Source organism: Protopterus annectens, chromosome 7.part0, assembly GCF_019279795.1.
Source record: "Protopterus annectens isolate FY-2018-M chromosome 7.part0, PAN1.0, whole genome shotgun sequence".
Lineage (NCBI taxonomy): Eukaryota > Metazoa > Chordata > Ceratodontiformes > Protopteridae > Protopterus > Protopterus annectens.
The window spans coordinates 1,867,637,243-1,867,663,370 of record NC_056739.1 but is presented as its reverse complement, the minus strand read 5'-3'; the positions used below and the strand labels follow the sequence as shown (position 1 = coordinate 1,867,663,370).

At 41.7% G+C, this 26,128-nt stretch overlaps 1 protein-coding gene across 1 annotated transcript in view; it reads left to right on the top strand.

Annotated features, from left to right (window-relative positions):
- Positions 1–22,200, top strand: part of LOC122806200 (adhesion G protein-coupled receptor E5-like) — a 758,119-nt gene extending 735,919 nt beyond the window's left edge. Inside the window, exon 6 of the mRNA XM_044076430.1 lies at positions 21,917–22,200. Coding sequence (XP_043932365.1) covers positions 21,917–22,200 — 284 coding nt within the window. The remainder of the gene's footprint in view (positions 1–21,916) is intronic.
- The last annotated feature ends 3,928 nt before the right edge of the window (positions 22,201–26,128 follow it).

Sequence of the window (26,128 nt, the reverse complement as noted above, 5' to 3'; positions counted from 1 at the left end):
TTCTTGATTGCTTTTATTCTGCTATTTTCCTTTTCTCCCTTTCTTCTCTTCCCATTTCTGTCCCTTTTAAGCCCTGAGGCATGTCACGCAAATCCAGTGCCCAAATGTAAATAGTCCTGCTATTTCTGGGGGTTTTTTTGTTTGTTTTGTTTTAGACCCGGTGTGTGCCACGCAAACCCGATTAGCTAATGTAAACACTAAGAAATGGCCCTCCCTGGACACAAACATGCTCTTCATTTCATGGAATAAGTCAATACAGCCTCAGATGCACCACCTTGCTTAGTTGTGCTTATCTAAGCTTACCTGGGGGCCATAGAGCTCCAATGTGCTTACACCATACATGACACACACCCCTTTCATGTCTTTTGCTCCTACTGCTTACACAATTGTGTTATAGCACCTACATGGTTAGGTGCTGTTTGGCACTTAGAATATTTTTGTGATTCAGTAAATTTCTCCTCATTTGCATACCCCACTGCATTAGTCTGTAGTTACTGCACTACCCCAGAGCCTTTCCCCTTAACCACTGTTCCCTGGTATTGTTATGATTCTGCATGCCATAGACCATAAAGGTAAGATAGTTATTTCCCTTAAAATTGAGTTTCACATTTTTTTTTTAATTTTCGGCACAATCTGGGTTTGCCCTCAACTGCCCTATGCTTAAATGGCCAAGATCTGCCAAAAAACTTTTATTTTTATAAAAATGAAATACTTTTCTAAGCCAATGGCCATATATTTGGCCATTGGCATGCCTAAATATTATAATACATGCTTTTAATTGAGCTGTCATGCCTCCATTTTAAGTTTTGGCAGAAATGTTCCATACCAGATGTATACCCCTCATTGGTAAGATCTGACCATAAATTAATCACTATGGACATCCATATCCCGTCACCACCCCCAGCAAAGGAAACCACTGTCAAAAACTTCTCAAAAGCAAACTTCTCACTTCTCAAAACTGAAGTGGAATCCTTCAAAGCCCCAGGGCCAGTGGAAAATACAGCCAAAAACTGCAGAATCCTTTACAAACGCATTCTATGGATACCTACAGGAATGCATGGATCATGCTATCCCAAATAAAACCAAGACACACTCCTCCAAAGGCAGGAGACCTGTCTGGTGGACCCCAGCCATAAATAAGCTGTACAACAGAAGGAGGAAGCTACTACATGATAGAGCAAAATCCCTGAAAGGGAAGGCAACTCTGATCAGTACTAGCAAGAAACTACGATCCCTCATAAAATCATCTAAGGCTAGCTTCGAAAGAAAAATTGCACAAGACACTAAAAATAATCACAAGGCTTTCTTTAGTTATGTCAGAAACCTGAGTGGAAACTCCCAGATATACTCTTAGTTAGTGCAAAATGACAAAAAATACACTGAACCCACAGACATTGCCAACATCCTGGCAGACAGGTTCAGTGCAAACCCCCCCCCCCCCCCAAATGAGCAAATGACTATCCCAACAGAGTGTAGCCTCCCTGACATCACAAATGCACAGGTGAGAGCTGCCCTCTCCAAAGCAAAAAATACAGCATCAATGGGACCGGACGGTGTCCAGGGCTACGTTTTACGTGAGCTCCAAGAAGAACTGAACCCTCACTTAAAATCACTGTTCAGACTCAGCCTTACAACAGGATATGTACCCAAAGAATGGCGTACAGCAACAGTGGTCCCACTCCATAAAGGTGGTGCCACAACGGACCCCGGAAACTATTGCCCTATAAGCCTAACTAGCCTGGTCTGCAAAGCTATGGAGCGTATCATCATGGAACTCATAAACAAAGACATTGGGAACCTCCAAACACTAGATCCTACCCAATTCAGCTTTGTTAAGGGCAGATCTTGCCTCTTGAGCCTGGTCAATTTCTTTGAAACAGTCACCAAGGCCATAGACGAAGGGAAGGTAGTCCACACAGCCTACCTTGACCTTGCAAAAGCCTTCGACACAATACCCCACTCGGGCATCATAAATAAGCTCACCAGCTTAAATATCAACCCCTATGTCACAAGATGGGTTGCAAACTGGCTTAGGGATAGAACCCACATGGTCAGAATTGCAGGTGCCATGTCAGACTCTAAACCAGTTACAAGTGGCATCCCACAAGGCTCAGTCCTGGGACCTCTCTTGTTCGGTATATATTTCTCTGAGGTACAGGCTAAGACAGGAGGACTATGGCTGACAAAGTTTGCAGATGACTGCAAACTGGGGGCCATAATCGACTCACCGGCTGACACAAACATCCTCCAAAAAGGTCTCGCAGAGACAGATAACTGGTGCCAGAGCCATGGCCTAAAGCTAAATGCCAAAAAGTGCATAGTCATCCCCTTTGGGAAAAACAAAGTGCCCACAAATTACCACATAGGTGGTAATCCATTAAGTATGGAAGAAGTAATTAGGGATTTGGGGACCCAAGTAGATTGCAATCTCTCCTTTGACAATCACATTGCCACAGTGGTTAGGAAGACATTCTGTATAGACCACCTTATCATGAAGGGGTTCACATCTAGATCAAGAGAGGCCATTGTGCCCCTCTACTCATCACTCATCAGGCCCATAATTGAATACAATGCCCCATTTGGGATGTACCTTACCTGACACCTGCTACAACTAGAAAGACCCCAAAAGTACCTCACCAAGAGGATCAAGGGACTCAAACAGATGCCCTACGCAGTTAGGCTAAAGAAACTCCAGCTCTACTCAGTTGCTTACCGCCTACTCAGAGGCAATCTGTACCTGACATATAAAGCCATGTCCAACCCAGAATTAATGGACATGCTCCACCTCAAGAAATCCAAATCCATCAGAACTACACGCTCCAGTGACTTAAACCTCAGCACAGAAATAAATAGAACATGCTGGAGGGACAGATTCATATCCCAGAGGCTCCCCTCACTCTGGAACAAAATCCAAATCCATGTCAAACAGAGCCCCTCAATGACCCTCTTCAAGAAGAATCTTGACGTTTGGATGGGAGATCGTAAATTTACCCTGGGATCTCTTCTGTGTCACTGCTAGACAGAGGCATAGTAAACTAACCTTAAATGGGCTATCTTCTGTGACCTACTATACAGAGGCACAGTCAACTCATCTAAAAAGGGTAGCGAAAGCCAAACACACTCTGGTTAGGCTTGTAAATGCCCTAGGGCAGATAGCCTAGTATCAACCTATGAACCTATGAACCTATGTATTCAGCTAATAGCTGAATACATTTCTGCAACTAACACTATTCTTGCATGGATGCCTGCCTGCTTGCTGAATCACTAACTCACCTCATTTACATGGTTTTCACCAGCAAATGAGGTAATTAGCATTATGCAGTGGTGTCTGTGCAGAAATAGTGTAAGCAGGCTCATGCATGTCAGAACAGTAGTTTACTGGATTGCTCAGTGGCCATATTCTGTGCAGGAGTAGCTACACTGTTCATGCATGGAAAAAAAAGCTTATTGAATCCCAGGGACAGATGTCACTCTCACCAGGTTGTACAAGGAGAAAGTCACAGTCTGCTGCCTATCAGATGCTAGGATCCGCAAAGTGTATGTATGCACTCAAGTCTTGCAACAACAACCACAGTCCCACCTCTGTCATACTCCATGTTGGAGTAAATTACTTGAGATGTACCTCACTGGACTATATTAAGAGAGATATGACTGATCTTGTGTGTGTCCCAGACAGGTATGTCCGTAGCCCTAAGTAGCATTTTACCTTCATCCAAGATGATGCCTCAAAACAAACAAAAGAATTATCAACTTCAGCAATTGTCTTAGCTACTGATGTCACTCCAGGGAGATCCAATAGTTGCCAGGCTGGGGTGATGTAGTCAACAGACCGCACTGCTTTGCCTGGGATAGTCTTCATCTGTTACCTCTTGCCTTTTGATTACTGGCCAAGGTACTTGCCTCACCCATAGTGAAATTTTTAGGCAATTTCATAAGAACGAACCTCCTAATGTAAAAATATCCTTAAAAGACAAACTTGGGCTTATGCTGCTTAATGCTAGGAGTCTAAATCAGAAACTACACTAAATAGAGGCACTTCTTAATTGGGAAGATATCAATGTTTGTGCAGTCACAGAGACATGGTATGGGCTGCAGACAGTACTCTGCTGATGAAAGTCTATAATGCCTTCCACATGTTCAGGCCGCAAAATGAATGTAAAAGAACTAAAGGAGGAGGTGCATCCATCTTCATAAAAGACTATTACTCCTCAAGACCGATTCATCAGTATGACTCCCTAGATCATAGGATCATAGTAGGTAACTAGGCTATAAACCTGGAGGTCATTTCAAGCCTAGCCATTTCATCCCAATGTAGTACCATAGACAGTCTAGTCAATACCCAGAATATTTTTTAGTAATGACTTCCTATGTCCATGACGGCTGTGGAAGCTATCGCCAATAAGAATTTACACTGCCCCATCCACTCGTCCAAGTTCCTTTTGAAGAGTGTCATAGACTTGCTCCGCTTTACATGAATTGGAAGCCTATTTCAAAGCTGCAGCAGTTGCTGGTAGACAAATCTGTCCCTCCAGCATATCCTATTCAAGTAACAGGCCACATTTAGGTTTCTGGAATGGGTATCTCTAGTCTCATTTGATTTACGGATGTGCAGCAAATTCATTAGGTTTGGGTCAGAGGCTGATCTGTAAGCCAGGCATAAGTCTCCTCTAAGAAGTCTGAATGATACTGAGTAAAGTGGGAAGGACTTTAGTCGGTCTGTGTAAGGCACATGCTGGACTACTTGATCTTCTTTGTTAGAAACCTCTGAGGTCTCTCCAATTGCTGCAGGTGCTTTGTACAGTACATGCCAAAAGAGGAGTTTTACTCAATTATGGGCCCGATTACTGATGAGTACAGAGGGGTTATAACATCCTTTGCTTTGGAGGCAATGCCTTTTCTATTCAAGTGTGCTACTTTAAAAGCCTTTCTTGCTGTAGTAGACACATGGTGGTCAAAGTTAAGGTTGCAGTCAATTTGTGTTCCCAGATCCCTTGTCACTTAATAGGTACTTAGGTTATTGTTCTTAATCTGATAGTGTGAACTGACATTGTTTTTTTTCTGAAGGGAGTGATGAAGCATTTCTTTGTATTCAGTTTGAGACCATAATTAATACATGAATTGTTGGTCTGAATAAGACCCTCCTGAAGTATACAGACATCATTTGGGGATTCAATAACTGCACCCACTTTGCAGTCATCTGCAAACATGGTCAACCACAGCCTCTTAGTTTTGGTCTGAACATCTGAAAAGTATATACCAAACAGTAGGAGGCCCAGCACTGACCCCTGTGGTACCCTGCTGGTGACAGGACTGTTGGTTGATGTGGAGTTACCCACTTTGATAGAGTGTGTCTGTTTTTTAAGCCAGTTGGCAACCCATCTTCCAAAAAAGGGGGTTGCATTCAGTTTACTAAGTTTATCAGTAATGCTGGCATGTGGGATTGTGTCAAAGGCCTTTGCCAAGTGAAGGTAAGGTGTGTGCACACATTTTCACTCATCAATTGCTCTGGTCATATTTTTGAATGTGAAATCCACCAGGTTTAACAGTCAGGATCCACCCTTGATGAAACCGAATTGGGTTTGATTCAGGAGTTGGAGGTCACCCATGTCTTTATTTATGAGGTCCATGATGATACGTTCCATGGCCTTACAGATGAGACTGGTCATATTTATGAGTCTATAATTCCCCAGGTCTGTTGCTAAGCCACCTTTGTAGAGAGGAATGACTGTTGCTGTTCTCCATTCTGCAGGAACAAAGTCTGTGGTTAGGTTATGATTGAATAGAATACCTAATGGTGATGCTATTTAATGTTTTAGTTTGTTAGAAAACAGCCTGGGATGCCAACTGGTCCCATAGATGCTGTTTTTTTTTCTTTAGACAAAGCTGTAATGATCTGCTGCTCTTCAGATAAGCAGGGAGGGGGTTGTGAACAAGGTTTATGATAAGTTTGGAGGGTATCGGGAAGTGAAGTTTTTGCCAAATCTGTCCATTAGCAGGTTGGCTATCACTGCAGGATCAGTGTGAGTGATACTGTTAATCATAAGTTCAGCACATGCTTGAGTCCTACCTTTTAGGCTACATACATAGCTAAAAAACGTCTTATGGTTTTCCTTTGTTGTGATTGCTAAGTTTTTCTCAAAGGTGCCCTTAGAGAATTTGACATGTTGTCTTATTTGCCTGTTGAGGCTGAGGAGGATGCTTTTCCATTGTTGGTGCCTCGCCTTAGCTTTCTTAGACAGCTACTTTTCACTTTTGTTGTAAAGTTTGTTTATGCAGGAAATCCACAGGGTGGCTTATTTTTACTTGGGGCTCTGGCTTTGGTTCTGTAAGGAACATCTGAGTCTATACACTTATGCAATGTTTGTACAGGGCTTTAGTGTAAGCTTTGGTTTAGTTACCACTTCTAACTGGGTGTGGGGCTTGGAATGCATTAATAACTACCGCTAGGAGGGTATAGTTTGCCTTGGTAAAGTTTCTTAGTCTGAATTCACCCTTTGTGGGTTTTGTTGTTAATGCCAGCTTGAAGGCAACTGATTTGTAGTCAGATTTAACTAATGAGGGTCAGACAGTTGCGGTGGTGCATCTGTTTGTCATGTTAGTGAGGACCAGATCTAGTACGTTTGTTCCTCTTGTAGGGGTTTGAATAATTTGTTCCAGGGAATTAGAGTTAACAAAGTGAAGAAACTTTTGTGCTCATGAGTTAGGGCTAGAGTAGGTTTCCCAGTTGATGGTGGGGTAATTGAAATCCCCCATAACCAGTGTGTTTGGCAATATTTGGATTGACTCCAGTTTGGTCAAGTAGGCTTTGTGCTCATCACGATCCATGGAAGGGGTTCTATAACTAGCTATGACTTGAGTAGGTGTCTTTCCCACAGTAATCTGAACTTGGAGTAACTCCATGGAGTTGTTCAGTTTAACTATATGGGAGGTGAATTTATCTCTAATATAGGTAGAAACATCACCTCTTTTTGTTCTTACATTCATTTTGCGGTCTGAAGGTATGTAAGGCATTGCAGCCTTGCAAGGCCGGGGTACTCTCTGAGGACTTCAACCAGGTTTCAGTGACTGCACAGACATCTACTTCATCCAGTGATAGAAGTGCTTCCAAGGTGTACCGTTTTTGATTTAAGCTCCTAGCATTTAGCAGCATAACCCTTATTTTGTATTGAATGGCAATTTTCACATCAGCAAGTTTGTTTTTGAGGCCTTGCCTAAAAAGGCACTATGGGGGAGAAAAGAGCCTTTGCCAGCAGCCAAAAGCCTAGTGGTGCCAGGTACAAACCATCTCTGGCAAAGCAGTGAGGTCTGTTAACCATGTCTTCCCAGGCTGACAGAAACTGGATCCCCTTTGAATGACAACAAAAACTAAGCCAATTATTGAAATTGATAATTTTTTGCTTATACTGTAGCATCTTTCTAGGAGAGAGTTACTACAAGTCCAAGTAACTGTAGGAGGAACCCCCCCCCTCCACAGCACTGTTACCTATAAGTCCATTAACATGAACCATAAAAATCACACAGTGCCTTCCTGGACCTACTTGAGTAACTCAAAATACATCCAAACACCCTAGGCATGGGTAACTTTAACTATCTTTCCATCGATTGGGATACATATAAGAGCTCAGACATGCTTGCCCTAAGTTTCCTGCACTTTGTAAATACGAATGCTCTGGAACAGTTTGTCTATGACCCAACAAGGGGCTCAAATGTCTTTGACCTATTACTCACTGACATGGGAAGTCATATATTAGTGGCATTCAATGTAATGATTGCACCTGACCCCCCTCAGGAACCAAAAGGTGGATAAATCTCTGCAAAGCAAACTATAGCCTCCCAAGTGATAGCATATATAGTTTCAAATATACTGCCACCACTGACAGAAAAGACTCGTATATGGAGGTGTACATAAATGCCCTATATAGATATATACCTAAATTAGCATCCATAGCTAAGGATAATTATAAAGCATTCTTTAGCTAGGTCTGTAATATAAAGGGAAGGCCTGCCTTTGCACCAAATTCACAGTGGACAATACCACTCATATTGTACTGGAGGATATAGCCCACCTATTAGCAGACAGGTATGGCAACAATTTCACACCCCTGACTCCACTAATCGTACCACACAGCATACCTGTCAGCAGTTTTCTACCTATTTTCTCCAAATAACCACTCATAATCACACAAGCCAATGTCAAAATACAGACTCTGTGGGACAGGATAATATCCCAGGCTGCTTACTAAACAGTCTAAAGCAAGATTTATCAGGAGCACTGGGTAGGCACTTCAACCACAATCCTGGATTTGTCCCAAAAGTGGGGAAAACAGCAACTGTAATACCCTTGCACAGAGAAGGTTCCCTCAACTGACCCAGGGAACCATACACCCATAAACCTGACCAGCCTTGTCTGTAAGGCCATGGAAAGAATCATCTTGGATGTTATCAACAAGGAAATTGGTGACCTTTAAACTCTTCACTCAACCCACTTTGGCTTCATCAAGTGCAGATCATGCCTGTTAAACCTAGTGGAATTCTTCAAAGGTGTCAGCAGAGACCTGGATGAAGGCAAATCAGTACACACTGCCTATCTCAACTTACTCAATGGCTTTGACACAATTCACCACTGAAGCTTCATTGTGAAACTCAACAATCTGGGGATTAACCCATACATTATTAGATGGGTAGCCAACTGGCTCACCAACAGAATGCATACAGTCATAGATAGGGATTCCACATCTACCAGCAGACCTGTAACCAGTAGTCTCCCATGAGGGTCTGTGCTTGGCCCCTACTGTTTGGAATGTATTCCTGAGAAAATCAGGGGGGAAAAGGTGGCCTGTGGCTCAACAAATTCTCTGGCTGCAAACTGAATCCACAAATGATGTCAATATAGTACAAAAAAAATGCTTACGTACATAAATTATTGTTGCCAAAGTGAAAGACTTAAAGTTAACCCAAAATAATGCACTATTATCCCTTTCAGCAAAGGAGAAGTCTATGCAAATTGCACTGCTAATAATATCACTCTATGTTCTTACCCAATGGTGAGAGTTTTGGGAATGCAGGTTGATGGCAACCTCACCTTTGATCATCATGTGTCCACAGTGGTAATGAATGCTCCTTAGATTGCACAGCTTATAAGTTAGGGTATAGCATCATCCAAGATTGAAGATGTTATAACTCCACAGCACTCATCCCTCATCAGACCAGTAATGGAGTACAATCTTCCCTTTTGCATGTAGATCACCTGACACCTGCAGCAGTTGGGGAAACCTCAGAGGTTTCTCAGTAAGAAAATTCAAGGACTTCCAACATATTACCTACATGGACAGACTGAAGGCCCTATCACTGTACTCTGTATTGTATAGACTGCTGAGATGTGACTTGTGGCTGGCCTACATAGCAGTCTAGAACCCTACCTTTAATGTAAATGCTGCACTGCTCCTCCACAAATTCCATGGGACAATATTCATTCACTCTTGGGACCTTAACCTAGCCTGCAGCATCAACACAGCATGCTGGAAAGACAGCTATGTCTCACAGAGATTGCAACTCCTGTGGAACAAAATCATGGTTCACAAGAAACTGAGCTCCTCAATGACCCTATTTAAGCATGACTAAGACAATTGGATGGGAAAGCATAGATTTACCTTAGGGGATTCACCTATGTCACTTTTAGGCAGGGTCAGCCAATGCGGATCATGTATTCACAAATATGGACTACCTATCTTGGTCTATTAGAGAAAAATGGTATAACTTGGGTAGGCTTGACAAAGCTCTAGATCTATTAGCCTAGTAACCTCCTATGAACCTATGAAGCTAGGGCCATTATGGTAGTAGTTACAAACCTATGCAGGCCTGCTAACATATTGTCACACACATGGGCTGCTACTGTCATGTACTACAAGTTCAGCTGCAGTCTTACAAAAGTCAGACTTGTGCAGTGGCATTGCACTATGTACAGTGTCCTGTAGTCTGCATACTTAGGTAGAGATTCTATTTTCACTGCAGTCAACTGAGTGTGCATGTGTGCTGTCGTATGACATTTTACCGCAGGATGTGAGACACTGTTATTACCATATTCTCCATGGACATTGGTGACATCATCAGCTGTAGCAAATGTCTGGATATGTGGTCATCCCACCAGGACATGGTCAGATACTGGCCTGGAAGCCAGGCAGTTGTCATCTCATCCTATAAGAGACATATGACAGTGATATGAATAATAATCTATCCACACACATCATGCCATGGTTTGTAGGCCCTGTGTTATCTTCCTGAGAAAGCCCTGTGGTCTCTCCAGCTGCTGCATGTGTCTGTAGAGGTACATGCAAAAGAGAGCATTATACTGTATTAATGTTCTGATGAGGTTTGACTACGGTGCTCACATACAATCCTAAATTCTGAATATGATGGCATGACATGATGTGCACCGTAAGTTTGTCCTGGAAGATCATTAAAGAGATAAGTTAGAAAGTAATGATACACATTGCAGTTTCTGACATCAACACCCTCACAAGAACATTCACTATAATGTTGTTAAATTTGGATGCTATCAAATGTCTAACTTTCAAAGGCCAATATAAGTCAAAAGTACAATGACAAGTTCAACAACACAAATGCAGATATACTAAGCACTAAGTTAGCTATGCACCCAGAGCATCAGACACAGCTTTTGTATCCCTGAATCCAAAAGATAGAAAACAAGGTTATGGCACAGTTATAATCACTTGCACAGGGTGTTGTGGGGAGAGCAGGAAGCCTAGGTTGATACAGAACATCAGTGAGTGTGTGTGTAAGTAGGAAGAAGAAGGCAGACATTGGCATAAAACAACAAATGTCTCGTGAGACAACTGAGTAACTGTTGTGTGTGTGTCTGTAGCAGGTACTCCAGGTGAAATTGGTGTGTGTGTGTGTGTGTGTGTGTGTGTGTGTGTGTGTGTGTGTGTGTGTGTGTGTGTGTCTGCATGAACACAGTCAAGCTCTGTGCTAGCTGTATATCTTAGTCTGTCAGACAGGTGTGAGCCATACATAGTAGATGTGGCAGTTCATAACTGACGTCCCCAACCATGGGAACTTGCTCTGGCAGGAGTTGTATTGGAATGTCCACACCCATGGCCAGATACAGTGCTGATACCTGAATGTGACTGATGTCAGATGGATGAGCTTCCTACATGAGGATGTGCAGGACCATGACCCCATGGTCTGCCACAGCTAGGTATGGGCAGCAGACTCACTGATGGAACAGTGGAACTACTGCTACTGTGGCAGCATGATCGGTCATGTTTGGCTGACAGCAGATGATGTGTCTGACCTACACACACAAGGATGCCTTTCCCCTCCCAGCAGATGTTCCTTCAAAGACACTCCTCGTTCCATGACAGACACACGTTTGTTGATCACAGACACCCCTCATTCCAACGTGTCATTCATCCGACCCAGCGATTTGGCAATGCGGTAAAGGCAGTCATGAATGTCAGACTTTGCCACATCCACAACCCTGAGCATTTGTCTGGAGCACCAATGGAAACTTACCTATGACTCCATAATGGCCCTAAACATATACTGAGTGGCATGGGAGTGACATCTGCATCAGGCACAAGAGGGACAGCAAGCCCATACTGAGCACCTCTATTAATCCTCCTGTGTGGCACCTCACCCACACTTTGGCTAAGGACAGGTTCACAGGCACTGAAACTGCAGTAGCCACACTTCCCTGATCAATGGCCATGTCCTCCATCTGTCCAATATCTGCGAGCACAGTGGACTGGGTAGGTGTAGGACTACTGGCTGTGTCAGATGGAAATGCAGGAGATGGCAGAATGTCAACCTCTGTGTCAGAGTCAGTCTGTGTACCTGCAACTGTGCCTCAGTTTGGCCAACATCATCATCAGAGACTGCGGATCCACTGACATCATGTGGCACAGGGCCCACACTCCCACTCTTATAATTACCTATGATAAAAAGCATGAAACACAGGAATACATTAATACCAGCACTACTACTGTGCAATATATGCTAACAAACTAACAGTGCTGCCACTATTACAGAAAGTGCAACAATACACGCACAAAATGCCTGAGATCACAATCACAAAGTACAATATATCTTTAAATTGCTCGGCACTACTGACATAAAAATATGTGTCTTACCATCTGCATAAGATGTACTGTGCTGTATTCCTGATGGTCCAGGAAGAAGTTAAGCAAGAGGTAAGGGCAACATCATCACAATTAACAGTAACACATGGGGATAATACACTAACTGCTGTAAATGTGCATTCATGTTACTTTGAAAAAGAATGTGGCTGACAACTCCTCCAAACTAAGCTTTTAACTGTAGCAATCTTCATTCCCCCAAAAACAAGACATGTTGATACAGAATTAACTTATTCATTCCAATTGTTTTACTATACAACAGTATTCAGTTGTTGAGATATCAAAGCTGACCTGGAAGCTCCTCCTGGAATGTGCTAGCTGTCTTGGAAGGTGTTGCTCCCTCATCCAGGATATGCTGTACTGCACTCTCCTGGGAGCTGTCTGGATCTCTCAGATTTGCCAGGAACTCTTCATTGAGGGTTAGTGGTGGTTCCCCAGCAGGTCCTCCTTGGTAAGCATTTGATCTTGGACCACTTCATCTGCTTGCCTCCTTGCAGATGTTATCATGTCAGTGGGCCTATGTCACACCTGTTCATATGTTCGGCCATAGCGACCCACAGCATTGACATCATGAACAATCTGCTGGCATATTTGCTTCCTAATGGCCTGCTATAGGTCCCCAACCATGTCCCAAGACTCTCACTCCACATTCCTAAGCACCCTGGAAACTATTAGGATCCAACCCAATACTCTCATATTTGGTGACTTCATCTACCCCTCCATCAACTGGGAAAACTACTCTTGCACCAATACACTTGCCCAACACTTCCTGGAATTCATTAATTCCAATGCACTGGACCAGCTCATTCTTACCCCCACTAGAGGAAGCAACATCCTTGACCTGGTTATTACTAACATGGTCAAATGTTGCTCAACACCAATAGTCAAATCCTCCCTGGTTAGATCCGACCACAAACTAATTACCATGGAAATCCACATCTCACTCACACCTCCAACAAAGGTAACCACCATGAAAAACGTCTCCAAAGCTGACTTTGGGCTCCTAAAACAGAGGTGGATAACTTCACGGTACCCATGCAAATGGAAAATAGGTGCTTGACCTCCAAATCATATACAAGTGCACTGTACGAGCATATACATAAATGCATTGAACTAGCCATATCCAACAGAACCAAGATGCTCTCCTCCAATAAAATGAAGCCATTCTGGTGGTCCGTGTCATTAACAAACTCTACAACAGAAGGAAGAAACTGTTGCAGAAAAAGATGAAGTCCCAAGACTGGAAAAACTCCCTTATTAGTCTAAAAAAAAAGTTGAGCTCCCTCATCAATACCTTTAAAGCTAGCTATGAAGGCAGAATTATGGCAGACACTAAACACAACCACAAAGCCTTTTACAGTTATATCAAGAATCTCCTCAGCAATACTGAGATTTGCTCTGAGTTACTGCACAATGGTACCTGCTATACTGAGCCAATAGATATTGCCAATATACTGTCCGACAGATTCAGTGTCAACTTTACCCCTCTCTCCCCCCTAAAGGACCAATCATAATATCGGAAGAATACCAGGCACCCAGCATTACTGCAGCACAGGTTAAAGCTGCATTGTCCAAGGCCAATAATACAGCTTACATGGGACCTGACAATATCGCTGGCTGTGTTCTATATAAACTACAAAGTGAACTGGCACCACACCTGTGTGCCCTGTTCAATCACAGCCTCACATCAGGCTTAGTCCCTACAGAATGGAGTACTGCTACAGTCATCCATCTCCATAAAGGGGGAGTGACTACAAACCCTGGAAATTATCGCCCCATTAGCCTGATGAGTCTGATATGTAAGGCTATGGAGCACATTGTCATGGACTTAATTAGCAAGGATATAGGGAATCTCCAAACTCTGGATCCGATGCAATTTGGTTTTGTGAAGGGTAGATCATGCCTGCTCAACCTGGTTGATTTCTTTGAGTCAGTCACCAGAGCTGTGGATGAGGGCAAGGCAGTTCATACAGCCTACCTTGATCTGGCCAAGGCCTTTGATACCATTCCTCACTCAGGAATTATTGATAGATGCACCAAACTAGGAATCAACTCCTATATCACTAGGTGGGTTGCAAATTGGCTGACAGATAGAACCCACAGTGTGAAAGTAACAGACTCCAAGTCAGACTGCCGACCAGCCACAAGTGGAGCCCCACAGGGATTGGTCCTGGGTCCTCTCCTGTTTGGAATCTACTTCTCAGAAGTCTAGGCCAACATGGAGGGACTCTGGCTGACCAAGTTTGCTGATGACTGCAAGGTGGGCGCCATTATTATCTCCCCAATTGATGTAGACATCCTACAGAAATACCTCACTGAGACATACGACTGGTGTCAAAACCACGGCCTTAAGCTTAATGCCAAAAAATGCATAATCATTCCCTTTGGGAAAAACTCAGTTCCCACTAATTACCACATTGATGGTGGCCCACTGAACACTGAAGGCATTATAAGAGATCTGGAGACACAGGTTGACAGCAACTTCTCCTACCACCACATTACCACTGTGGTCAAAAAGTCGTTCTATGTGTCCCATCTCATTACCAAGGGTTTTGCATCCAAGAAGAAAGAGGTCATCATCTCTCTCTACTCTTCCCTCATTTTAGACCAATCATTGAGTATAATGTCCCATTTGGCATGTCCCTCACTAAACACCTGCAACAGCTGGAAAAGCCACAAAAGTACCTCATGAAGAGGATCCTAGGCCTTAAACACATGCCCTACATGGAAAGACTAAACATACTCCAGCTTTTCTGTCTCATATCATCTATTAAGAGGTGATCTCTGCTTGACTTACAAAGCCATGTCTGACTCAGCCTTTTAGAAATGTTACACTTAAAGAAATCCCAATACCTTCACACCACATACTCCAGGGACCTCAACCTCATTACCACAATCAACAGAATATGCTGGAGGGGCAAGTTCATAACCCAGAAACTGCCCATGCTCTGGAATAGACTTCCAATACATGTCAAGCAGAGCACCTCACTGGTCCTTTTCAAAAGAAATCTTGATGAGTGGATGGGAAATAGAAAGTTCACCCTGGGGATCACTCAAGTGGCTCTACTTGATAGAGACACTGGAAACTAATGGCAGCATGATGCCAGGGCACTTCTATGGGCTAGGCTTGTAAAGGCTCCAGGGCCGTTGGCCTAGTACACACCTATTAACCTATATCTCCCCATCCCCTTTTTAGGAAAAAAAAGCATGTTGTTGAAACCCATTGACTATGACTTGATTTTCATCATCACTGAAGGGGGGGTTTCCATGAACTGGCGTTCCTGAGTGACATACTTGTATGTGTCCTAAAATACAACAGAAGTATAATACACATAAGTATCACATCACTACAAAATAACTGTTTCCAGATAAATCAGAAAAGCTAGACAGTATTACCCACTGGAGAATCATAAAACAGGCTAGAGATGTGAAACATTCACAACAAGCCGAATGCAAAACAAGGAGAGTAACAAGAGCAACATATCCTCGTTTGTGCCATAACAGTAAGTCACCTTTGCTCCCCACCAAAAGAACATTCCATTCTTGTTTATGCCATAACAGTAAGTCAACTTTGCTCCCCCAAAAAAGAACATTTCATTCTTGCTTGTGCCATAACAGTAACTCATTCTTTCCCCCCAACAAAAGAACAGGCAAATGATCCATTTTGCTAAAAAAAAAACCTCTTTGAAATGCTAGAAGTGCTATCAAAGTCCTGTCCCTGACACATATACATATTTATCACATAGCATTCCATTTTCATGCATCGTCAATAATGTGTATCTCTGAAATGGCTTGTCTAACATGTCCATGCAATCAGTGCACTTCTAAATAATACATACAGCTAAAAGTGTAAAAGCCTTTACTTCACACTATTCTTAAATACATTCCAGCATATGCAGTATGTAGGTGACAAAATGGGAGTATAGCTGCTGAAGTTTAGTACTCCTCTGTACAAATTTTTATTTATTTATTTATTGCATTTGTTTACCGGGATGGTAAACTCAGCCTGGGTGAGCCCATTTTCAGTGGAGGCCTGGAGAGAAAATCCCCAGCATAATACAACAGTACATACAAAAATAACGTGCATTTTGAGTACAATGCAGTTAAATGGAGTAAAGCATTGAAACTGACATTACTATAGAGTTTATACTGTGATACTACATTAGGAATAATGTAAGCCCAGTGGTTCAATATTATATACATATTTACACACTTTTATATACACATTTAAATACTTCTATCTTGTGTAGAATTAGATGATTGTAAAACAGCTTTGAGGAGTAATTATTTGATTGTTGGTGTTAGTAGCAAAGATTTAACAGAGTTTGAGCTCATGCAATTGTTGTGGTAAGATAATGTGAGAGATTTAAGGAGTATAGAGATTGAATAGGGAAAGTTCAAAAGTGAGGAGGCAGATATTTAAGGAAGTTTTGCTTTGGTACATGAACAGTGCCAGAGTGAAGAGAGATGTTTTCTTAAGCATGACTTAAAGAGAACATGATTACTTATGGTTCTGATAGAAGGTGGGAGAATGGGAGAGCATTTCAGAGTTTAGAGACTATGATAGAGTACAGCATTTGACCAGGTGAGACGTTTGGTTTGTCAAATATTAGATATGATGTGTTTTCTAATCTAAGAGGTCTGTTGGGATGATAGCTGGACAGTAAAGAAAAGTGAGAGGAATACCTAGATGGTTTGTATATAAATGTATGTGCAGTAGTTAGTTGAAGGTATGTGAGGTGTTGTGGCAGTTTGAGCCAGTTTAGGTGGTGTAAAGATAGACAGTGATGGGATAAATAATTTGAGTTAGTTATGAATTTAGCCATCTTATTGTAGCATGAGTCAAGTTTGGCTTTTAGTGAGGACTGTATATTGGTGAGGATGGGGTCACTGTAAAGTAGAGATGGAAGAAGGAAGGCAGTGGCTAGCTCTTTCTTGGCAGTGAAGTTAATGAAATGCTTGTGTCTATACAGGGTACCAAGTTTCTGATGTGTTTTTTGATATTGTTAAGGATGCGGAGGTTGAATGTTACATTTTCATCAATGATGACACCTAATAGTTTGGTACTTGGAATGACGCCAATGCTAGTATTAGTTAGGGAATGGATGGAGAATTATTTTCTATTGAGAGAGGTATTCTTTTTTGGAGTGAATATTATAAGCTTAGTTTTACTTTTTATATCCTGAACAAAAAGCATTTTTCCAGTCCTCCATACATATCTAACTGTATTCACCATCATTTTGGATAGATAAATATTTGCCTTTTTATAATAGTGCAGATTATTAATGGATTGCATCTGTCTTTTGTCAGTGTTTCATAGATGCAAATGACAGCATAAGCAGCTGAACTGCATGCTAATCAAACAGTCCAACACTGTAGAGCTATTCAACAAGCTATAACGCATCCATGTAGCCTCCATTCTGTTTTTTCCTGATTACTTCAATGACATTGGAGTACAGAGAAGGAAATGTTAAGGGACACAATGCTAGGTGCTGCTGCAGCTTTGCTCCATATGTATGTGCTACAGGCTGAAGTCAATGCTGCTCGTATTGGTGACAACAGACCTAGGCTGAAAAGCAGAAGACTGTTCATGCCCAGGGTAAATTTTCAGATGCTACATGACCTGGAGATTGTAGAGCAATACAGGCTGGACAGGGACACATTACAAGAACTCTGAGAGCTCTGCCACTCTCAGCTCAGAGCCAGATCCAACTGAGGGGAATCTATCTGAGTGGAAACTAGGGCATGTGTAGCTCTTAGAATATTAGCTACAGTACCTTTCAAAGACTAACTGGGAACATGATGGGTGTGTCACAGGCATCAGCATCCAGGATACTCCACCAATTCCTGGATGCTATGCTCATACATGCCAGTGACTAAATATGTTTTTCCTGTAGTTATGAGGAGAGGGCCAGCAATATGCAACAGTTCTACCATGTAGCACACTACCCTGAAGTACTGGATATCATAAATTGAAATCATATACACATTAAGGCACCACCTGGTGTGCAAGGTAGAATCTACAAGAGCCACAAGGGATACCACTTCAACTGTTAAGTTATGTGTAATGATCAGGGAATTATCTTGAATGTGTGTGCTGGCAACCCTGGCAATTATTATGACTCCCATATTTGGCACACATCACAGCTGTACAAGGTGTTTGATAGGTGGGACATCCCACAGGGCCATTTACTGGGGGATGTTGGCTATGAACTGGAACTGTGGCTGATGACACCCATCAGAAATGCATACCCACCCATGGAAGAATGCTATAATGAGGCACATGCACAAACCAAGAACATCATAGAGTGTGTGTTTGAGCTGATGAAGTCACAGTTCTGGTGCCTAGATATAGCTGGTGGAGCTCTACAGTGTAATCCATGCACATGTATACAAATATTCACAGCATGTGCTATGCTCCACAATCTGATCCTGCAGAAACAGCTGCAGCAGGATCAGCAAAGGGAGGGGCCACACATCCACCCACCAATTCCTAGGCCACTACAGCCACAATCACAGGAGGACTTGGAGGGGGAATCACCAGCTGCTGTGGGTGGAGGCAGACATACGCGTGCTCAATGTGCCTTTGCTTTGGCTAAGAGACAACATATAGTACATTCCTTAACCATGTAGGAGCCTAGTACCTTTCTCCTACTCACATGCATATAGTAAAATTAATGCCAGGCAAATCACACAACCTTTACCTCCTCATGTATTGGCTGTGTACTGCTTGCATCAGACAGAGTCAGCTCTGAACTAAAAGTGTGTCAACTGCTGGATTTGCAAGGTAAGTCCTAAACTTATAGTCTATTCTTTAATAATATTATGGCATATCTTTGTATTTCATCACCTGCTACAGTAAGCAAGTAAAATGTGGGAGATTTCTACAGGCATTACCATAACATGTGACAGTAGAGACTTATTTTACTTATTTGTGTCCATTAGTAAGTAGTAGGCCTCAGGCATCAAAGTTTAGCAGAGTTATTTCTCTCAAAATTAATGATGTTCACTGCATGCCCTCAGTTTAGCACCATACATTTTTACTGGAAAGTCATTGAAGAGAAAAGGTAGAAAGTAATGATATAAACTGCAGTTTCTGACTTCACAACCCTCTGAAGATCAAATGACAGGCATGATGCAAAACAAGGAGAATGACAACAGCAACATATCCTTGTTTGTGCCATAACAGTAACTCACCTTTGCTTCCCCCTAAAAGTGCAGTCTATGCTTGTTTCTGCCATCCATCCTGCCCTTCAGTTGTTTGCAAATTCATATCGTATTATTGCCAGTCAATATCTTCACCCATTTTAAGATTAATGATATAGCATGTCTCAGAGTACTGGTCAGATAACTGATGAATGACCAGGAAACAAAGAAAGGTAAGACAGAGCTGTATGTTTGCAAGCAATAATCACAACAGGTTGTGTGATCACTAAGTGCACTATGTTCAAATATAGTAATAAATAGGTTCATAAATTTAAACCTAGTCAATTAACCCATATGAAAATCAAACCCTACACTTTGTGTCAATAAGGTAAATATCTTAATCATTGTACCAAACTCCCTCTGGCAGGTTATTGTTTGATATTAGTGTATATTCTGCTGCAGTAGTTGTGTGATTAATGACCACTTATTAACTGCAAAGCTGATTCTGAGGCAAAGAGGGCTAAGACACCCATCCTGTTTTCTGAAGGTGCAATTGAGTGAGAGTTGAAATCCAGACCTATGTAGATATATCACATGTACTAACATTTTCTACTGTGTATGTCATCGATTGCTTTTCCTCGTTTCAAGTGTTTTTCCCATTTTCTTTTTCTTTTTCTTTTCTGAATAATAGTAAAAACATTACAGAGAAACAACTTGCAAATAAATGAAAAGTAGGTTGGATGTTAATGAAACAGAAACTGGGAATTGTGCACTGCTTACTTGCATTTAAACCTTGACAGACCTACATTTAACACTTTGTAAGTGTAACCTGACATACCCACCTCATGATGTAAGCAATCACAGTTTCCATACCATACATTCAAACACCGAGGTAGTGTCTACACAATGTGGAAATCACTACGCAGATCCAACATTTTGGGATTCAGCAATTCTAATGAGTTCAGACCTCATTTGCATATTCACCTTGTTGACAGCCATGGATCTACATTAAAAGGCAACCATGTAGCTAGGAAAACTGAAGGGGAACTGAATGTTGAACATAGATTGAAGGGTATTACAATTAATCCTGTTTTGAGCCCTAGCTCTAGCATATCTCTCCACTGTATAGATTGTTGTAGAATGTCCAGTTTTTGCCTCAAATTTTAGTCTGCTCCTCAGTTTGTTTTGTGAGAGATCACTGGGATGATCTAAGGATTAAAGTGCCTAAATAATGACATGGCATTTGAGTTTCAGACTTCATAATCTACAGAAAATGCATTCTAACATAAATCCTGTTATTCTAGCAGTGTTCTAAGTTAAAAAGAGCCATACTTAAATTTGTCCAGATTTCTTGTGCTAAGAGACTGAGAGATATCATGTAAGAGATCAAGTGGTATGGAAAGCTGTTAACTGCTACTGCTGCTGCTGCTACAGACTTCTTGTTCTATCAGCTTTCTAAGTTTGCAAGAGCAAATATTTAAAAAGTAACCCTATTTCTGGCCCTTTGTTCCCACATTGTTGATGGCTTTGTCCAGATTTCTTTCTCTAAGAGGGTGAGAGGTATGCCATGTAAACTAGTTCCATGTCTGTATTTGAAAAGTTTTTAAATACAGACTGAACACCAGCAATGAGACTTTTTCCATTACTGAATCATTGTAGACTGTTTCATTTGGTTTATTTGCATGCAATTTTGTTGCTTATGCAGCTGATTAGCATGCCACGGTATTTAACTGGTGTCCGCGTGGGTGCACACCCCTACCTGGCACTTACTGAATTTAGATTTTGCCTTGAGCATGTTCACATCATGATGCTTAAAATAATTGTGTCAATGTTATTCAGTCATGCCCAATAACTATTAAATTGCAATATTTTGTCAACAACTTACAATATCTCAAAAACCACATGTTATGTTTACTGTTAGCAGCACTTGGTTCATCCAGCTGAGAGTTTTTATATGAGGCTAAGCAGTTCTACTTGGTTGCTGAGATATTTAAAAGAGCATGACATTTATGACAATATAAATAAATATTATACAAACAACAATTAATATCTCTTTACCTGCACTAGACAAAGGTCAGTGCAGTTAGGTTTGCTATTGTGTAAGCTTTAAGATGAAATCTTTTATTATTTTGTATGTAGGATAGCGTGGTTTTGAGATTATTAATGCAAATATGAGCAAGCAATATTTAACATCTAGAGGCATCAGTAGGCTGTAACTCCATAAATACCTATAGGGATCATGTGGCTGTAAAGAGTTAATAACCATATAGACATCTGACATAATTCATTTGACTGATTGTTATTAATTAATTTGCTTGTTTGTGCTTGTTTTATTATCCATTTGTCCAATTGGTTTGGTCCATTTTCAGTGGAGATTAGAAGATGAAAGCTCCAAAAATAAACATATATGGCATTTATCATTTTTAACTGATTATGATACTGCAAGACATTGTTATAACTGATGTAATTATACAATTACTGCTTGCATGCTGAAAGCCACTTGATTTCATACTAGTAAACTGATTTCAGCAATAAACTTACAAAAAAGAGAAAACACTGTAAATTACTTTTGACTTTTAATGTTTTATTAACATGACAATTTATTTTAATAGCAGATTATGCTGCTGCTGCACTTATTACTTATAAAGATATTTCAGCTAATATGCAGCCAGAAAGTGGTGATGGAACATATGAAGAGGAAAATAAAAATTACACAGATGTGCACCACATGTATACAGACTATGACGATGAAGACTACAAGCTGAAAAAAGTTGAATTAGTCTCCAGAGTAATAAGTGTGACCATCAGTAATATAAACAGACATAACCTATCCAATTCTGCAAGCATAACATTTAAACATTTACAGGTAACTCAAGTTAATCTATTCTTTATATGACAGAATGTTATTGTATGAACAGAGATTATAAATGTAACTACAAGTATAAAAATATCTTTTGTGTCATTGAAAGTTTGTGGAGTTCTTTTAAAATATACTCCAGATATCTTTGAAGTGGTATGTTATTAACATTAAAGGAATACCCGAGTCTACAGGGCCACTGAAATTTCATTTTATATCACCACCCTTTCCTGAATGGTGAATGCTTCTGTTTACCTTATGAATACTTGACTGCTGAACAGCTGAAACACTAACTGATCAACCATAACTGCTCAATTCACAGCTTCCTTAAAAATAGCTACACAGCAGTTCCTCATTTTTTTTTACTTTTTTTCTCTTTTTGGGGGGGGGGTGGGGGGGACATGCCAACTGCATTCCATGAATGTGGAGCATAGAACTGGTATGCCAGAAATGTCTTCTAAAAAGAGTGTATCTGCTAATTTCTGTTTCATTGTTACAGCATTTGCAGCAGTTTCAATTTTATTTTAAAATATTTTTTGATAAGAGTGCATAGCATACATTAAGAGATGGTTCCAAAACTCATAAATATTCTAATATGGTTCCCACAGGCTGTCTTATAAAACATAGGTTCATAGGTTCATAGGTTCGTACTAGGCTATCTGCCCTAGGGCATTTATAAGCCTAGCCAGAGTGTGTGTGGCTTTCACCACCCCTTAGGATGAGAATGCTACGCCCATTTAGGGTTTAGTTTACTGTGCCTCTGTCTAGTAGTGACACAGAGATGACCCCCGGGGTAAACCTATGATCTCCCATCCACTCGTCAAGACTTCTCTTGAATAGAGTTAGTGAGGGGCTCTGCCTAACATGGATTGAGATTCTATTCCAGAGTGTAGGGAGCCTCTGGGTTATGAATCTATCCCTCCAGCACGTCCTATTTATTTCTGTGTTGAGGTTTAAGTCTCTTGCTCTCGTGACTCTGATGGATTTGGATTTTTTGAGGTGGAGCATGTCCATTAATTCTGGATTGGACATGGCCTTGTACGTTAGGCACAGGTCACCTCTGAGTAGGCGGTATGTGACTGAATAGAGCTGGAGTTTTTTCAGTCGGGCAGCATATGACATATGTTTAAGACCCTTTATCCTCTTGGTGAGGAACGTTTGGGGTCTTTCCAACTGCTGCAGGTGTCGGGTAAGATACATCCCAAATAGGGCATTGTACTCAATCATTGGCCTAATAAGAGATGAGTACAGGAGCACAATGACCTCTCGATCTAGATGTGAAACCCTTCATGATAAGGTGGGCAATATAGAAGGTCTTCCTAACCACTTTGGCAATGTGAGTGTCAAATGAGAGGTTACTGTCAACCTGGGTCCCTAGGTCCCTGATTACCTCTTTCGTACTTAATGGATTACCACCTATGTGGTAATTTGTGGGTACCTTGTTTTTCCCAAAGGGTATGACTATACACTTTTTGGCGTTAAGCTTAAAGCCATGGCTCTGGCACCAATTATCCATTTCTATGAGTCCTCTCTGAAGGATGTTTGTGTCCACTGGAGTATCAATTATGGCGCCCAGTTTGCAGTCATCTGCGAACTTTGTCAGCCACAATCCTCCTATGTTTGCCTGTACCTCGGAAAAATAAAGTCCGAACAAGAGGGGTCCCAGGACTGAGCCCTGTGGGACACCGCTTGTGACTGGCTTAGAGTCTGACATAGCTCCAGCAACTCTGACCCTGTGGGTTCTGTCCTTGAGCCAGTTTGCAACCCATCTTGTGACATATGGGTTTACATTTAAGCTGATGAGTTTGTCTATGATGCCCGAGTGTGGTATTGTGTCAAAGGCTTTTGCAAGGTCAAGGTAGGCTGTGTGAACTGCTTTACCTTCATCAATGGCCTTAGTGACGGTTTCAAAAATGTCAACCAAGTTCAAAAGGCAGGATCTGCCCTTGACAAAGCCAAATTGGGTAGGATCCAATGTCTGTAGGTCCCCAATGTCTTTGTTTATGAGTTCCATAATAATCCTCTCCATAGCTTTGCAGACCAGGCTCGTCAAGCTTATGGGGTGGTAATTTCCAGGGTCCGTAGAAGCACCGCCTTTGTGAAGTGGGACCACTGTTGCCATACGCCACTCTTTGGGTACGTATCCTGTAGTAAGGCTAAGATTAAACAGCAGCCTTATGTTTGGGTTTAGTTCCTCTTGGAGTTCATGTAGCACATAGCCCGGGACACCGTCCGGTCCCACTGATGCTGTGTTTTTAGCTTTAGAGAGGGCGGCTCTCACCTGGGCATCTGAGATGTTAGGGAGGCTACACTCTGCTGGGATAGTTATTTCTCCTTTTGGGGGGGGGGGGTAGGAGAAATTTGCACTGAACCTGTCTGCCAGAATGTTGGCAATGTCAGTGGGTTCAGTGTATTTATTGTCATTTTGGACTAACTCTGAGCATATCTGGGAGTTTCCACCCAGGTTTCTAACATAGCTAAAGAAGGCCTTGTGATTGTCTTTTGTGTCTTTTGTGATTTTTCTCTCAAAGTTGGCCTTGGATGATTTTATGAGTGATCGTAGTTTTTTTGCTAGTACTGATCAGAGATGCCTTCCCATTTAGGGATTTTGCTCTGTCATGTAGTAGCTTCCTCCTTCTGTTGTAAAGTTTGTTTATGGCTGGGGTCCACCAGACCGGGCGCCTGCCTTTGGGGGAATGGGTCTTGGTTTTATTTGGGATTGCATGATCCATGCATTCTTGAAGGTGCCTGTAGAAGGCATTTGCAAAGGATTCAGCAGTGTGGGTTGTGGTTTCCACTGGCCCAGGGACCTTGAAGGATACCACTTCAGTCTTAAGAAGTGTGAAGTTGGTGTTAAGTTCTTCACTGTGGTCTTTTGTGCAGGGGGTGGGGGCGGGATGTGGATTTCCAGTGAGATTAATTTATGGTCTGATTTTACCAATGAGGGATATACTTCTGGTGTGGAGCATTTTGTCCCCATGTTTGTGATGATCAGGTCTAGTATATTGTCTCCTCTTGTGGGAATGGTGACTAGTTGTTCCATCGCATTTGAGTTTATGAATTCTAGGAACCTTTGGGCTAGGGTCTTTGGGCTTGAGTAATATTCCCAGTCTATGTTTGGGTAGTTGAAGTCTCCCAACATGATGGTATTTGGAGAGACATTCATACTCTCCAGTGTCTTCAGGAAGGCTGTGTGGGTTTCCTGAGTTTGAGAGGGTGGTCTGTAGCATGCTACAAATTGTAAGGCAGTTTTGCCTATGGTTAGTTGCACCTAGATGGTCTCCGATGCTTTGTGCGTTGCCACTAACCTGGAGGTGTGGGTATCTTTGATGAATATGGATACTCCCCCTCCTTTTGTGGTTCAGTCCAAGTTTTGGGGCCGGAAAGCATGATATGAGGTAAAACCTGATAGTGCTGGGGTGCTCTCAGGAGCCTTGAACCAGGTTTCAGTCACTGCACAGACATCGATGTTCTCCATACTGAGGAGGGCTTCGAGAGCGTACATCTTGAGGTTTAGACTTCTGGCATTGAGCAGCATTACCCTTATTTTTTTCCACTTGTGTTTTCTAGGGAGGTAGGTTTGTCAGGATAAAATTCTGTGCCAGAGGAAAAATGTAGGGTATGTCTACTTATTGCAGAAATATGTATAATGTACATGCATTGTAATACATATACTAAGGATCTCTATCCTACCCATTGTACATACAGTATATTTTACAGTCTTGCATATAGACATATTTGAGTGTCACCATAGATGCATATGTCTAGTATTAAGAAGCAAGTAAATGGAAGCCTCAAACACTGCTCAAGTTCTGTTCATATATTTAGCAAACGTATAGCTGGTAGTCTATAAGGCTAATATTTGACTGAATGAAGATACAGTAGCCACACATGCAGCCCACTGACTTGTATTGTGAAACTGATTCATCTCATCTCACTGAGTTACATATGTCCATGTGAGCAAGTG